The 12,179-nt window shown below is 36.6% G+C and overlaps 1 protein-coding gene across 6 annotated transcripts in view; it reads left to right on the top strand.

Moving 5' to 3' along the window:
• The window catches only part of CLOCK (clock circadian regulator), a 58,688-nt gene that overhangs the window by 37,537 nt on the left and 8,972 nt on the right, over nucleotides 1-12,179 (top strand). For 4 of the 6 annotated variants that reach the window (XM_085322728.1, XM_085322729.1, XM_085322730.1 and 1 more), the window contains 9 exons: nucleotides 3,107-3,189; nucleotides 3,401-3,507; nucleotides 4,408-4,555; nucleotides 4,789-4,864; nucleotides 5,788-5,929; nucleotides 6,325-6,425; nucleotides 7,279-7,368; nucleotides 8,123-8,281; nucleotides 9,858-10,064. In XM_085322728.1, coding sequence (XP_085178854.1) covers nucleotides 3,107-3,189; nucleotides 3,401-3,507; nucleotides 4,408-4,555; nucleotides 4,789-4,864; nucleotides 5,788-5,929; nucleotides 6,325-6,425; nucleotides 7,279-7,368; nucleotides 8,123-8,281; nucleotides 9,858-10,064 — 1,113 coding nt within the window. The remainder of the gene's footprint in view (nucleotides 1-3,106; nucleotides 3,190-3,400; nucleotides 3,508-4,407; nucleotides 4,556-4,788; nucleotides 4,865-5,787; nucleotides 5,930-6,324; nucleotides 6,426-7,278; nucleotides 7,369-8,122; nucleotides 8,282-9,857; nucleotides 10,065-12,179) is intronic. The other 2 variants (XM_085322733.1, XM_085322732.1) reach the window with 2 other exon arrangements.

Consider the following 12,179-nt stretch of genomic DNA (forward strand, 5'->3'; position numbering starts at 1 on the left):
ATATAAATAAAAAATAGTGTTTGTGTACGAATACATTCATCAATGTACAAGTAGGACAAGTTAGTACTACTAACAAGTACAAGTAGTCTAGTTAATGTTTATTGTTACAATTTAGTTGTAAAAATATGCCGTGAAATATGTGTAGCGTATGGCACATGGTTAACCTGCTGTCTGTCATGTGGAACTCTTCTTTGAACACTTGTATATTCTGCATGTGTGTCGAGTGTGTTAAGCTGAAGATTGCTGCTGGTAGCCTCTGATGACATGGTGCATATACCTTTCGCTTTGAAAGCGTAGTAGGGGGCTTGTGGGGAAACCATATAAACTTCCTCAGTTCTGTTATGCTGAATGTAGGAATTGGATCTTTCCATACTGCATGCAAGAGTTTATTATTTATTTTTCCTGGAACCATGGGAAGTGTCATTTGATGTTTTTCTTCCAACACAGAAGTCTGTGGGTCTAAATACCGTTCTTCCTGTTATGCTACAGTTGACGGAGATGTTAGATGTATGATTACTGCTTCATGAAAAATTTGTGAAAAAAAGACTGCAGTATTTGCAAATATTTTTAGTTTTTTAAGTCTCAAAAGTCTCGCAGTTTAGGATGTGTTGTAGGAAACTTTAGGTGTATCCTATCTCTTTTGGAAACTTGGGAAGGTGAGGAACATCTGTTTAGATCTCTCACTCTACTGAGGGCCAAAGCCTTTCAGATTGTRTTCTGGCCAAAGTTACCTGATTACCTGAACTCTGATTCCTTAGTAACTAAAAATAAACTTTGTTTAAAGAGATTTTAAGACCCTTAAAAGGGGTCAATTTCAATTAATGTTATTTCTCTGAGAGATCTTCTTGTGACTCTTCTGGACCAAAATTAGTGAAAATTCTTAATCAGACAGTCTGTTTGCTTTAGACTTTGTTATCTTCTGATATTGTCGAGACTAGTATTGACTAGACTCCAGCAAGCAGTATTATGTCAGGAAGTTTACCATCTCAGTATCTGTACTAACAAACCTGGGACTGATATAGCCAGTAATGAGGTATGCATTTCAGTGCTGGATTGCCTTATTTAAGGTGGAGCTTGCCTGCTCATCTGCCACCCTTTCCACATATTTCAGGTGGCTTGCAGCTATGGAATTTTATACCCAGAATCTTGGCTCCCAAGGACATACAGACAGCTTTTGCAGACAGTGTCCATGAGAATGAAAGCAATGTCTGAAAGTTTACACTAAGATTTATTTTCTGCCCATGACCCCAGCATTGACCTTTTGGTAACAAAATGTGCCGCAGGTTTTGCTTAGGGATTATTTCTGATAGCTTCCTTGTGGTGGAATTTGCCTGTAAACATTCTTTAAAACCTTTATCTTATGGCTGGTGAAGGATTGAATCTTGTCAAGAAGGAAAGATTAATCCAGGCAAAAAAATTTCTACAAGAAAAAAATGAAAGTCCTTTTTTTCCCTAGATGTCTTATTGACAACTTTTAGGTGTCTTGATCAAGATAACTTTTGCTCAAGGGCATTTTGCAGTGGAATACTTGCAAGTCATTAATATAAACGAGTAGGGTAATTGGATACTAACCTGCTGCTGTCTCTCCTGTCATGTTAATTTTTACTGTATTTTTTGTGCCTATATTTTAGTTGTTTTTGCTTCTGTTTTGACTTGTGCCAAAGTAATTAGATTAAAAGAAACAACAAATCAGAAGGGCATTTGAAGGATACCTACTTGCTCTGTCTTCTGTTTTACTTTGCTGTTAGCAGTGCTTTATTAAATGGTGTAATCTTAGGAAAGTAGGTGAACCTCATGTTACATGGGTAGTTTCAGTTTAGAAGTTATTTTGCTAATTAGAAGTCATGCCGAGAGCCACAACTTTGTGCCCAGAATGATTTTGTATCCAAAATTACCTCTATCATATAAGTCACTTTCTAATTGTGGTCTTTAAATTCCATGCCAACAAAAGTGAGGAGAAAACATTACCTGAGTATGTTCCTTTTATTTATTTTTTTTTAACCACAGAACTTCAAAATATCTATTTAAAGATCTGATAAATAGCAGTTTAAACTGTTTGCATTGTAACCTGAAAGAATGAAAAGGATGGTAGTCTCTTCATATTTATTTTTAAATGGATCATTTTTTTGATCATTAGGAATTAACAATGCATTAGTCTTTTAATATATCTTTTCTCAGAACTCTTTTAGTTATAGATATTTGCAGAGCAGCAGTGTGGTCCATCCACGCCTCTCATGAGTGTTATCTGTGCAGCAGCAGCTTCCGTATCTTATGCGATCTTTAGCGAACTGGTACGGTGTCTGATCATTAATAGATTCTACTATATTCTTGCCAACAAGAATACCGTTGCAAGCTCCTACAAGTGCAATAAACATATCCAGGCATCCAAAAAGGAAAAACTTACTGATCTCTAGTGCGTGTTTACTGCTTTGAGGGCTGTATTTGTAGGTATGCGTGTGTTATGTAGTCTAATTTCTTCGTGGAATGCAGTCAGTAGGAGTTTGGTGTGAAAGAATGGACAGACTTGGGGTACTTTGCTCCGTTGCTCTCAGCAAGAGGCACGATACTTGGTAGGGAATCTTCACCTCTCTGAAAGAGCCGGCAGAAATCGACTGATGTGCACTAGTTGTGCATATACCAGTGAGTGGAATGCATTTAAAACCCTGCACAGAGTATCTTGAGGATCTATTTTTGTAGTGGAAATACGATGGTTCTCTTACTATTCATGAGTGGTATCTAGCACTTTAATCATAGTGTCTGGTTGGGAGTGTTTTGTCTTTGCTTTTGCTTGTTGCAAGTAAGAGCATAACTGCCAGAACTATTGATTTCTGCTTGTACTTCAGTGCTGTAGATGCTCAGCTTGAGTTTGATCTCACACCAGGGTTATTCCGTTTAAAATCAACCAAGTATCAGCCTGGCAGAGCTGAGTTTAGATTCTACCTCAGTATTATGTATCTAAACATGCAAAAACAATGAAGCTATCTAAAAATAACATTATAACTATGATGGAGTTATCTACTAACTTTAGGTAAGTCTGAATTTCAAAAGAGCTTATGAATTAGAATAGAGCAGTTTTGAGAGAGATTTTTATTTTTTTACTTTTTAGGAAATGTGCACTGTTGAAGAACCCAATGAAGAGTTCACATCTAGACATAGCTTAGAATGGAAGTTCCTATTCTTGGATCACAGGTGCAATTCCTTCTATGTATAGCAGCAATAGTAGCTGAATCGTAGCAATGGCTGTAATATTTAGAATTCACTAATCATCTAATGAACTACTAGCTTGTGTTGGGTTTAATTTTTAATTTTTTTCAGAGTTCATACTGTAAACGAGAACTTATATAATGAAACTATTCTTTTTTGGTGAAAATAAAATAACATTAATTTTTGTATTAATTAGGGCACCTCCAATAATAGGCTATCTTCCATTTGAAGTTTTGGGTACATCAGGCTATGATTACTATCACGTGGATGATCTAGATAATCTGGCAAAATGTCATGAGCATTGTAAGTAAGATTAAGCTGCTACAAAAACATACCATGTTATGCATGTTCAGTGATAAGCTTGTTGAATTGTACTGCTATTGTAGTGAAATTTTGTGATATATTTCACAGTAAAGTGCCCTCACTCCCATTCATTTGACATTATAATAGTCTGGCCTTGATAATTTTTTTAATACACAACTGCAAGGTTTAACTTATTCTTGCAATTTAAAATCTTAATTGTGGTGAATTGAAGCACACAGCTGAGCTAAATCTTATTTAAATAAATTGCGAAAACATTCTGTACATAATTTCATCTATATAACTTAATTATTCTTTTGTAAGCTAACATCTTTTTAGGGATCTGTTTTTTCTCAGTATTTTTTCTCCTCTTCCATCCCAGTCTTTCAATGCGCTCCCTTCACTGTTCATCTGCTATCATCTTCCTGTCACCTTTTCTTTGCCTCCCTGTTCATTGTTCAGGCCCTTTTATTTACAGAAACAGTTCAGTACTGTTTTCCAGTTGCTACAGAAACTTCAGAACTTTGACTAATACTTCTCCAAGTCTTCTAAAAGCATTTAAAAGGTTCTGTGGTATTTGCTAAATACAAGAATTGTGCCTAAACATGTAACAGAATAAAATTATTATTTAGCTACAATTTTATTTATAAAGTAAAGTTATGTTTAATTTTTTTGCATGTAAATTCTTTATGGCATATAAAACCCCCAAAATTCTGCAGTTTTCTGACAAATGCTATGCAAATATTCTTGTAGAATACTACTTTCCTAAACCTTTTTTAGTCATTGTCAAAGTATCAGATTGGACATAGATTTGTGGCGTACGAATTTGAGAAATAATATTAATTATTTAATCATAATATTTACTTACTGGAAAAATGGCAAACTTTATTCTTTACTTTTTAGTAATGCAATATGGGAAAGGGAAGTCGTGTTATTATAGATTCCTTACAAAGGGACAACAATGGATTTGGCTACAAACACATTACTATATCACGTATCACCAGTGGAATTCCCGGCCTGAGTTTATTGTCTGTACGCACACTGTTGTAAGGTAAGTTATTTTTATAATATGGAGAAATTTTCTAATTAAAGAAATTCTAATGGCATGGGAACTGTATTGTTGGTATTTTTCTGCAGAGAGAGAGAGAAATTATGACAGTACAAAGAATCATTGCAGAACTTCCTGAGATACCCTGTAAGCAGGGTACACCTGAGGAATTTGTTTTTGAGATGTATTTTTTAATTCATCCGTGCATATAGCAATCATTTGGTTTGCTGTTCTAGTTATGCAGAAGTTCGAGCAGAAAGGAGGCGAGAGCTTGGTATTGAGGAGTCACTTCCAGAGATAACAGCAGATAAAGTAAGTGTCTTGAATCATTTTATTTTACCTTTTCTTGCTGCTGCATATTTTCTTACATGTTAATTTCAATATGAAAAAAAAAAAAGTGTTTTGTCCTTCGCACGTAATGTGATTATTTTGATTTCTAAATCATCGTGACTATGTAAAATGATCCAAAGAAATCTAGGAAGGATACTTGTTTAAGATTATTCCACCCTGAACTCTTTGTCCTCCTCTTTTTGATTGTTCATTTTCATATGGTTCTATAACATGGCAACATCGTAAGTCTGTATTAAGATCTGCTTCCTGCAGAGTTAGTATCAAATACATAAATATTCTCTCTTTCTGGAAGCACTTGTAAGCTGAAAAAACAAGGTAAATGCACAAAGAGGAACTAGAGGAATTCACAAGAGGAAAGCAGGAGCTGTTCCACTATGTGCTCCTCTCCCACTTCTTAGGAGCATACAAAACTCTTTTGAAAAGAATGTCCTTGGAAACTTTTTCGGCCTTATACAGGTTAGCTTGTGCAAATACTCTGGATTTTCTCTTGGCAGTTAGGCAGGTTTCATATGGCAGTTCTCCATGTGATAGAGTTAACTTATCTTTCCCTGGAAAAAGGATAAGGGGTTCACTAGTTGCACGTCATTGAGAGTTAACTGAATTGCTAGAGAAGAAGGTCAGCACAGCAGTCAGCTTGTGGCATTTGCGTTTTGGTTTCTACGTTTATATGGCTTTGTTCTGGTTTCCTTTTCAAGGATAAAAGCCGCAAATGGAAATTGCAAGCTTTCAGATATCAGATCAGATATCAGATCAGATATCACTGCTTTTGCATAGTTATCTGTGTAGGGGATTGATATGATCCAGAACCATCTTAGGTATTTGCTAACAGAAACATGCATTGTGTGCTTAACCAGGTGAAATAATTGTTGTTTGTGTCTCTTCAGAGTCAAGACTCTGGGTCTGACAATCACATAAACACTGTCAGCCTCAAAGAAGCACTGGAAAGGTTTGATAACAGTCCCACACCTTCTGCTTCTTCTAGGAGTTCAAGGAAATCTTCACATACTGCAGTATCAGATCACTCATGTAAGCACTAACTGTTGAAACTGTAATTGCCTTCTTAGCGAAGGTTTTATTGGATTTGTTTACTTAAGTACTTATCAAGGAGTTAATTATCATTTTATTAAAAGTATGTCAGTGAAAATGTCCTTTTCAACAGCTGAGCTGATAGTTCAAAGATCTGCTGGCTGCTTGTTTTTTCAGGGTTTGTGTAGTGACTTTTGCTACTAAATGTACAGTAGCAGCTCCAGAGCATCTTATTTCAGTCCATCAGATTACATTATTGTCAGATATTCAGATAAAAAGTCCAAGCCTTCAGGCTTTTTATTCAGGAAATACTTCATGTAGTATGAGTATTGTGTTGCAGAATAGAGATCATTATTAACATATCTTTCTTTTGTTTTAACTGTGACCAATGTCAGCGACACCAACTAAAATGACAGTGGACACTAGCACTCCTCCAAGGCAAAGTTTATCTGCTCATGAAAAGACTGCGCAGAGAAGGTCATCTCTTAGTAGTCAGGTAACCTTGAAGAGAAATATTTTTATATTTAAATCAGTCTAATTCGCCTTTAAAAGACTCTGTTAAAACCATACAACCTTCATTTTTTTTCCAAAAAATGGAGTTTAACCACTAATGTTTTCACTTGACAATCAGAATTGTCATCARTATGTAACTTTAAATTATTACAGTTTAAGGGAGTAGCATAATTAAGCATATACTCATTAATTAAATTATTTTTCAGCACTAGAATTTGGAAGATGGGGTCTGAATCTATGCTTTCATTGTCACATAGCTTCTTCAGAAGATTGTTTTTATATAAAATAGTTGTCAACGTAACGCTCTATGTCCCTGTAGAGAATTCGTTTAGATATATGCCTCTTATAACATTAGCAAATACTTTAATATAATTTTTGAAATCTTGATAATGTGAGCAAATACTATGCATCCTGTATTTGGTGGTCATGTTTCAGTTGAATTAATGCATTCATATCAAAGATAGTACATTTATTAAAATATACATTGTTTAAATTACTAATTTAAAAATAAATTGAAAGTATCAGCTTCAAAAATTGTTGAAAAAATGTTTGCTCTGAGTACCAAAAAGAAATTTTTAAACAGTTCTGATAGCAATTCCTGTTTTTCCTGTTTTTATACCTACTGCTTTTACATATTTTTAGCAGCAAAACAAGATACAGTCAATTGATCTTGTGCGTTCTTGATGCTATAATGTATGGAGTTAGACATTTCAGGAAACACCTGTTTTTATCCTATGTTCATATTGTGCTATTTTGGAAATCACACTTAAAGAAATACTTCCTGTCTAGTGCAAAGTCATTCTCTTCCAGTAATGGAACAATTTTTTAAATCCTAGTCTTTAAGCTCCCAGTCTCTTGGACAACCGCTAGCACAACCAATGATGTCCCAACCTGCAACTTTACAGCTCCAGCCCGGCATGTCCCAGGTATGAATTAAGTTGGTTTATTAATTGACTGACTTTTTAAAAGATCTTGTTCACTAATATAAGGTTAACTTCTCTTTCAAAAACTGAATTCTTTGAACATTTCCTTTATGCTGTAGTAACCTTTAATATTATTGTTATGAAACAAATTTCCCCAATTTTTTTTTCTTCCTACTATTTTGTGGAAGTGGTTGTTTTGTCTTGGCCATTAAGAACATAGATGTAAAAACATTTCAAGATGAAATATTTTAGGATATGGACTTGGAGTGCAGGTACTACACTGATACCTTTCCACACACATGCTTGAAACACAGCACAACCGAGTCTATGAAACACTGCTGTGAAATGAGAACAGCTGTATCAGGACAGAGGAAAGACCTCTCTATGTCCTTGAGGTACCATATAGGTGTCAGAGGCTATATTGGTTCGCAGCTATACTGTAGCCAGTTATACTGACTTGTAGCTTTTTATTGAGTCTTTGTTATTTGTACACAGGTCAATTTCTTCTGCTAAGGACTCTTTTAGTTCTTTAGTTTTCTCTAGTAGTTCTCTAGTTTTTTAGTGCATCAATTAAATATGACATAAATATGTGTTCTGTGACACTTTTATACTAATGAATTTGTCCTCAGATGATGTTTGTTAGCAGTTTAAAAAACAGTGCTTGTTTTCTTTGCTGCTGTGGAGGAGTGTGTTTACCGCTTGTAAATCAAATGTAATTATTTTTTGTTCAGCTTTTAATTTATACATGGCACTACAGCCTGTGTTTCAGTTTTCAGCTCAGTTAGGAGCTATGCAGCATCTAAAGGACCAGCTAGAGCAAAGAACGCGCATGATAGAGGCAAATATTCATCGGCAGCAGGAAGAATTGCGTAAGATTCAAGAGCAGCTTCAAATTGTCCATGGTCAAGGACTCCAGGTGAGTTAGCTTGACTCTTATGGGCTAGATCTATAGAGAATTTGGGGGTCTAAAATGAGACTCTGACATTAATTCCAAAATGTAATCCTCCCTACCCCCTGTGAGTTGCTGCCTGGACCTGACGTGCCTAAAATCCATAACATCTGAAGTTTTCTACAAGGTGGTTGCTGAGGAACCTACTATTTTGCTTCTGAGTGTATCCATAAGTGTCCCAGTGTATCTTTTCAATGTTGCGGGGCTCAAGCCTAGCTCATGCCTAAACCTAAATGTAAAAGAATGTATTGATTGTCACTCTTGAGTAGGTTTGCAGCCATCAGAATATTCATTCAAAATGTATAAGAAAAGCATTTATCTCCCTTTTTAGCTTGAGGGGTTCAAATTCATATCTCTTGTTCCTTAGATTGTCCTAATCATCAGGCTGTGGTCCTCCCACACACCTTCTTTGATGAAGTGGTTCTGCTTTGTAGGCAAACTGAAGTAGTCATTGAGCCAGAAAGACAGGAAGTCAGGAGGATTCATTACTCATTGACTTAGAGTGAGAAAGACCTGGCTGCCTGAGTTCTGTATTTTAAGGAATATATTTTCTCTTAATTTTATCACTCTTTCAGCTATCTTTAGAAGATAAGAATGACCCTACTGAGTTTTTCTAGTGTGTTTTTTTTTATACACTCTAAGGCAAGAATCTAAATATTTTTGGTATAGATTGTGAATGAAGAGCAGAAAAAAATATTTCCTGGAAATACTGAGTGTATTGCTTAAACTCTACTGAGGAGTAGGGGTTTCTGGCATATGCTGTTTTTAGTATTTTATCATGTCTAGCATACGCATCCTAGCAATATACTGGCTTATAGGTACTTCAGAAATGTGAGATTTACAGCTCTCTTGTGCACTGTGGAGAGACCTTGTTCAAGACTGGAAACTAGGGACAAATATTTAAGTGCTGCACTTTCTGTGCATATTTACCCCATATTACTCTCTGTCCCTTTGCAGTGTTGAGCCTAACTTTCTGTAAACACTCATTTTGTGCTGAACTCAGTTTATTAAAATGGGGTGATGCTGGAAAAGTCAATATAATCAATATAGTTTCTTGATTACCAAGGAAGATCATATTCTTTGTGTTGTACCTGCATCTATCAATTTTGAGATTGTTCTCATCATTTGAACTTGTTTAGCTGATAGAGATAATAGAAATAGAAACCTGATCTCAGATCGGGTTTGTGTTAGACTGGTGTGGACTGCTTTACAAGCTGGTCTCTAAATAGTGCTTTTTCTTTAAGAACAAATATTAAACCTCAATGYTTTAAGATTCTAAAATTCAGGATGCTAATTCTTGTCCTATCTCTACTGTAACTTATCAGTTATAGTAGAATTGTTGAATATTGATCCAATAAGAGTTGAGCCTTATGCTCTTGATGGTTACAGTGCAGTCTCAACACCTCTAATTACTAAGGTGGAATATTTTTGATCTTATATTTATTTAAAAGTAAGTAAATTTGTTTTTTGTAACAGCTTAAACAGCTAATTTTTTTTTAAAGATAATTTGTGGAATTGTTATTACTTTTTTTTTTTTTTTAAGATGTTCTTGCAGCAATCAACTTCTGGACTCAACTTTGGTTCTGTGCAGCTAGCTTCTGGAAATTCTTCAAATGTTCAGCAACTTACGCCAATAAACATGCAAGGTCAAGTTGTTCAGACTAATCAGATTCAAGGTGGAATGAACACAGGTCACATAAGTACTCCACACATGATACAGCAACAACCTTTGCAGAGTACAGCAACACAGGTAAAATTCTCATTAGTGATCTTGCTGGATGGAACATGTACTCAAAATCATAGCAGAAACACAATATTTGTTTCCCTCAGGCACCCCCCTCCCCAAATATTAGAACTACGTCTGTTGAAGTGATTGGAAATGTTCATTTCTTCTTGTTCCAAATTTCATAGCTGAGGTGCATTTCTGTTCTTGCTAGTACAATTTCAGGTCTTGTCATTTTGTTTTAAACCTACAAATGTAAATAATTAAGAGGTAGCTTTTTGGAAAGACTAGCATGAAGAAAAGTTTTAGATTGCCCTTTTTTGAATTTCTGTGAATTTTCAGTTGATGGAACACAAAACATGATAATATTTGTACTGTCCTGGCTGGTCAAAAGCAAATGCCTAGAAAAGCATAAGAACAGGACAAGCATATAGTGGTGTTGCTGCAGTTGGCTTTTCTACTCTTCAGCAATTTTAGTCAGATGCTTTAGGTGACAGCATTGCCTTCGGATTTTTCTTCTATGAGTTTAACCAATTTCTTTTTGATTCCATGTAAACTTTGGAAATCAACAGTATCTTATAGTGATTTATACAGCTTCACTTGCTGCTGACAGAAATATATGGTTCTGGTTCTTGGGATTTTTGTTTGTTTATTTGTTTTTTGAATCTGCCACCCAGCTCTTCTACTGGAAAACAGCAGGAAAACCTATCTGGATTCTGCTTCTACTCATCACTTTTTTCTTACTCTGGCAAAACTATGCTGAGGTGGCATGGAAGAAACGATCTCATAAATGAGTTCTCCCCATCAGACCCCAGTTAAATGGAAGGCAGACTGTAGGGGTGGACAGTTTATCATCATCTGATTATGCTAGTTCTAAACTTTGAAGTATGAATTTGAGGAGATGTGCACATTTTGGCTAGTATTCAAGCATCACTTYCTCCAAGCTTAAGAGCATCCCTATGAGTAAGAAGTGCAGCAAAAGGGGCAGGAGACTTGCATGGGTGAGCAAGGAGCTCTTGGCCAAATTCAGACAGAAGAAGAAAATACACAGAATGTGRAAGAGGGGTCAGGCTACTTGGGGGAATTATAGGAATGCAGTCAGAGCATGTAGAGATGTGGCGAGGAAGGCTAAGGCCCAGTTGGAATTGAGTCTGGCAAGGGATGTTAAGGACAACAGGAGGGGCTTCTGTATCCCTTGTCACCAGGGCCCCCGCCCCATTCAATAGCAGGCACCCAGGTGACAGGGGATACAGAGAAGACAGAATTACTGAATGCCTTATTTGCTTCAGTCTTCACTGGTAAGGGCAGCCCCCATGAATCTTGGAACCTGGACATGAGGGAGAAAGTCTGGAGAAGGGAAGACTTTCCTTTGGTTGAGGAGGAAAGGATTAGAGACCTGGGCAGGCTAGACATCCACAAATCCATGGGCCTGGATGGGATGCACCCACGGGTACTGAGGGAGCTGGTGGATGTTGTTGCCAGGCTGCAAGGAGGGTGTCAAGGGGATGGAGACAAACTCTTTTCAGTTGTCCCGTATGACAGGACAAGAGGCGATGGGCACAAACTGAAGCACAGGAAGTTCTGCCTGACCGTGAGGGGGAATTTCCTCACTGTGAGAGTGACAGAGCACTGGMMCAGGTTGCCTAGAGAGGTTGYAGAGTTTCCTTCTCTGGAGATCTTCAAGGCCCACCTGGATGCAACCCTGTCTACCATGCTCTAGGTGACCCTGCTGAGCCGGGGAGGTTGGACTAGATGATCTCCAGAGGTGCCTTCCAACCTGACTGATTCTGTGATTCTGTGATTTTAGTCCAAGATTGGCACAGAGATGGTGTGGGAGTGGAAGACAGGATCATAAACAAACAGGATGCAAGTAGCTGAAAAATTCTGATAAAAATACCCTTAAGAGGGCAGAAGGCTAATCTAAAGAGGTTTTCAGACATCCTAGACCAGTCCCACTTCCAAATTAGCAATCAGTAGAAATACCTGTCTTGCTTTAAATTAGGAATTCATTTATAGTAAGAAAACATTTGTAGTTGTAAAGTATGGACAATGAGAAGAATAGCTGTACCAGCTGTAACCTGCTGTTACTTTTAATTCCTTCATAAAAATAATCTTAGCTAAAATTAATGGTGCCAGTTTTGG

The sequence above is a fragment of the Rhea americana genome, unplaced genomic scaffold (assembly GCF_003343005.1).
Source record: "Rhea americana isolate MKP2758 unplaced genomic scaffold, rheAme1 scaffold_8, whole genome shotgun sequence".
NCBI lineage: Eukaryota > Metazoa > Chordata > Aves > Rheiformes > Rheidae > Rhea > Rhea americana.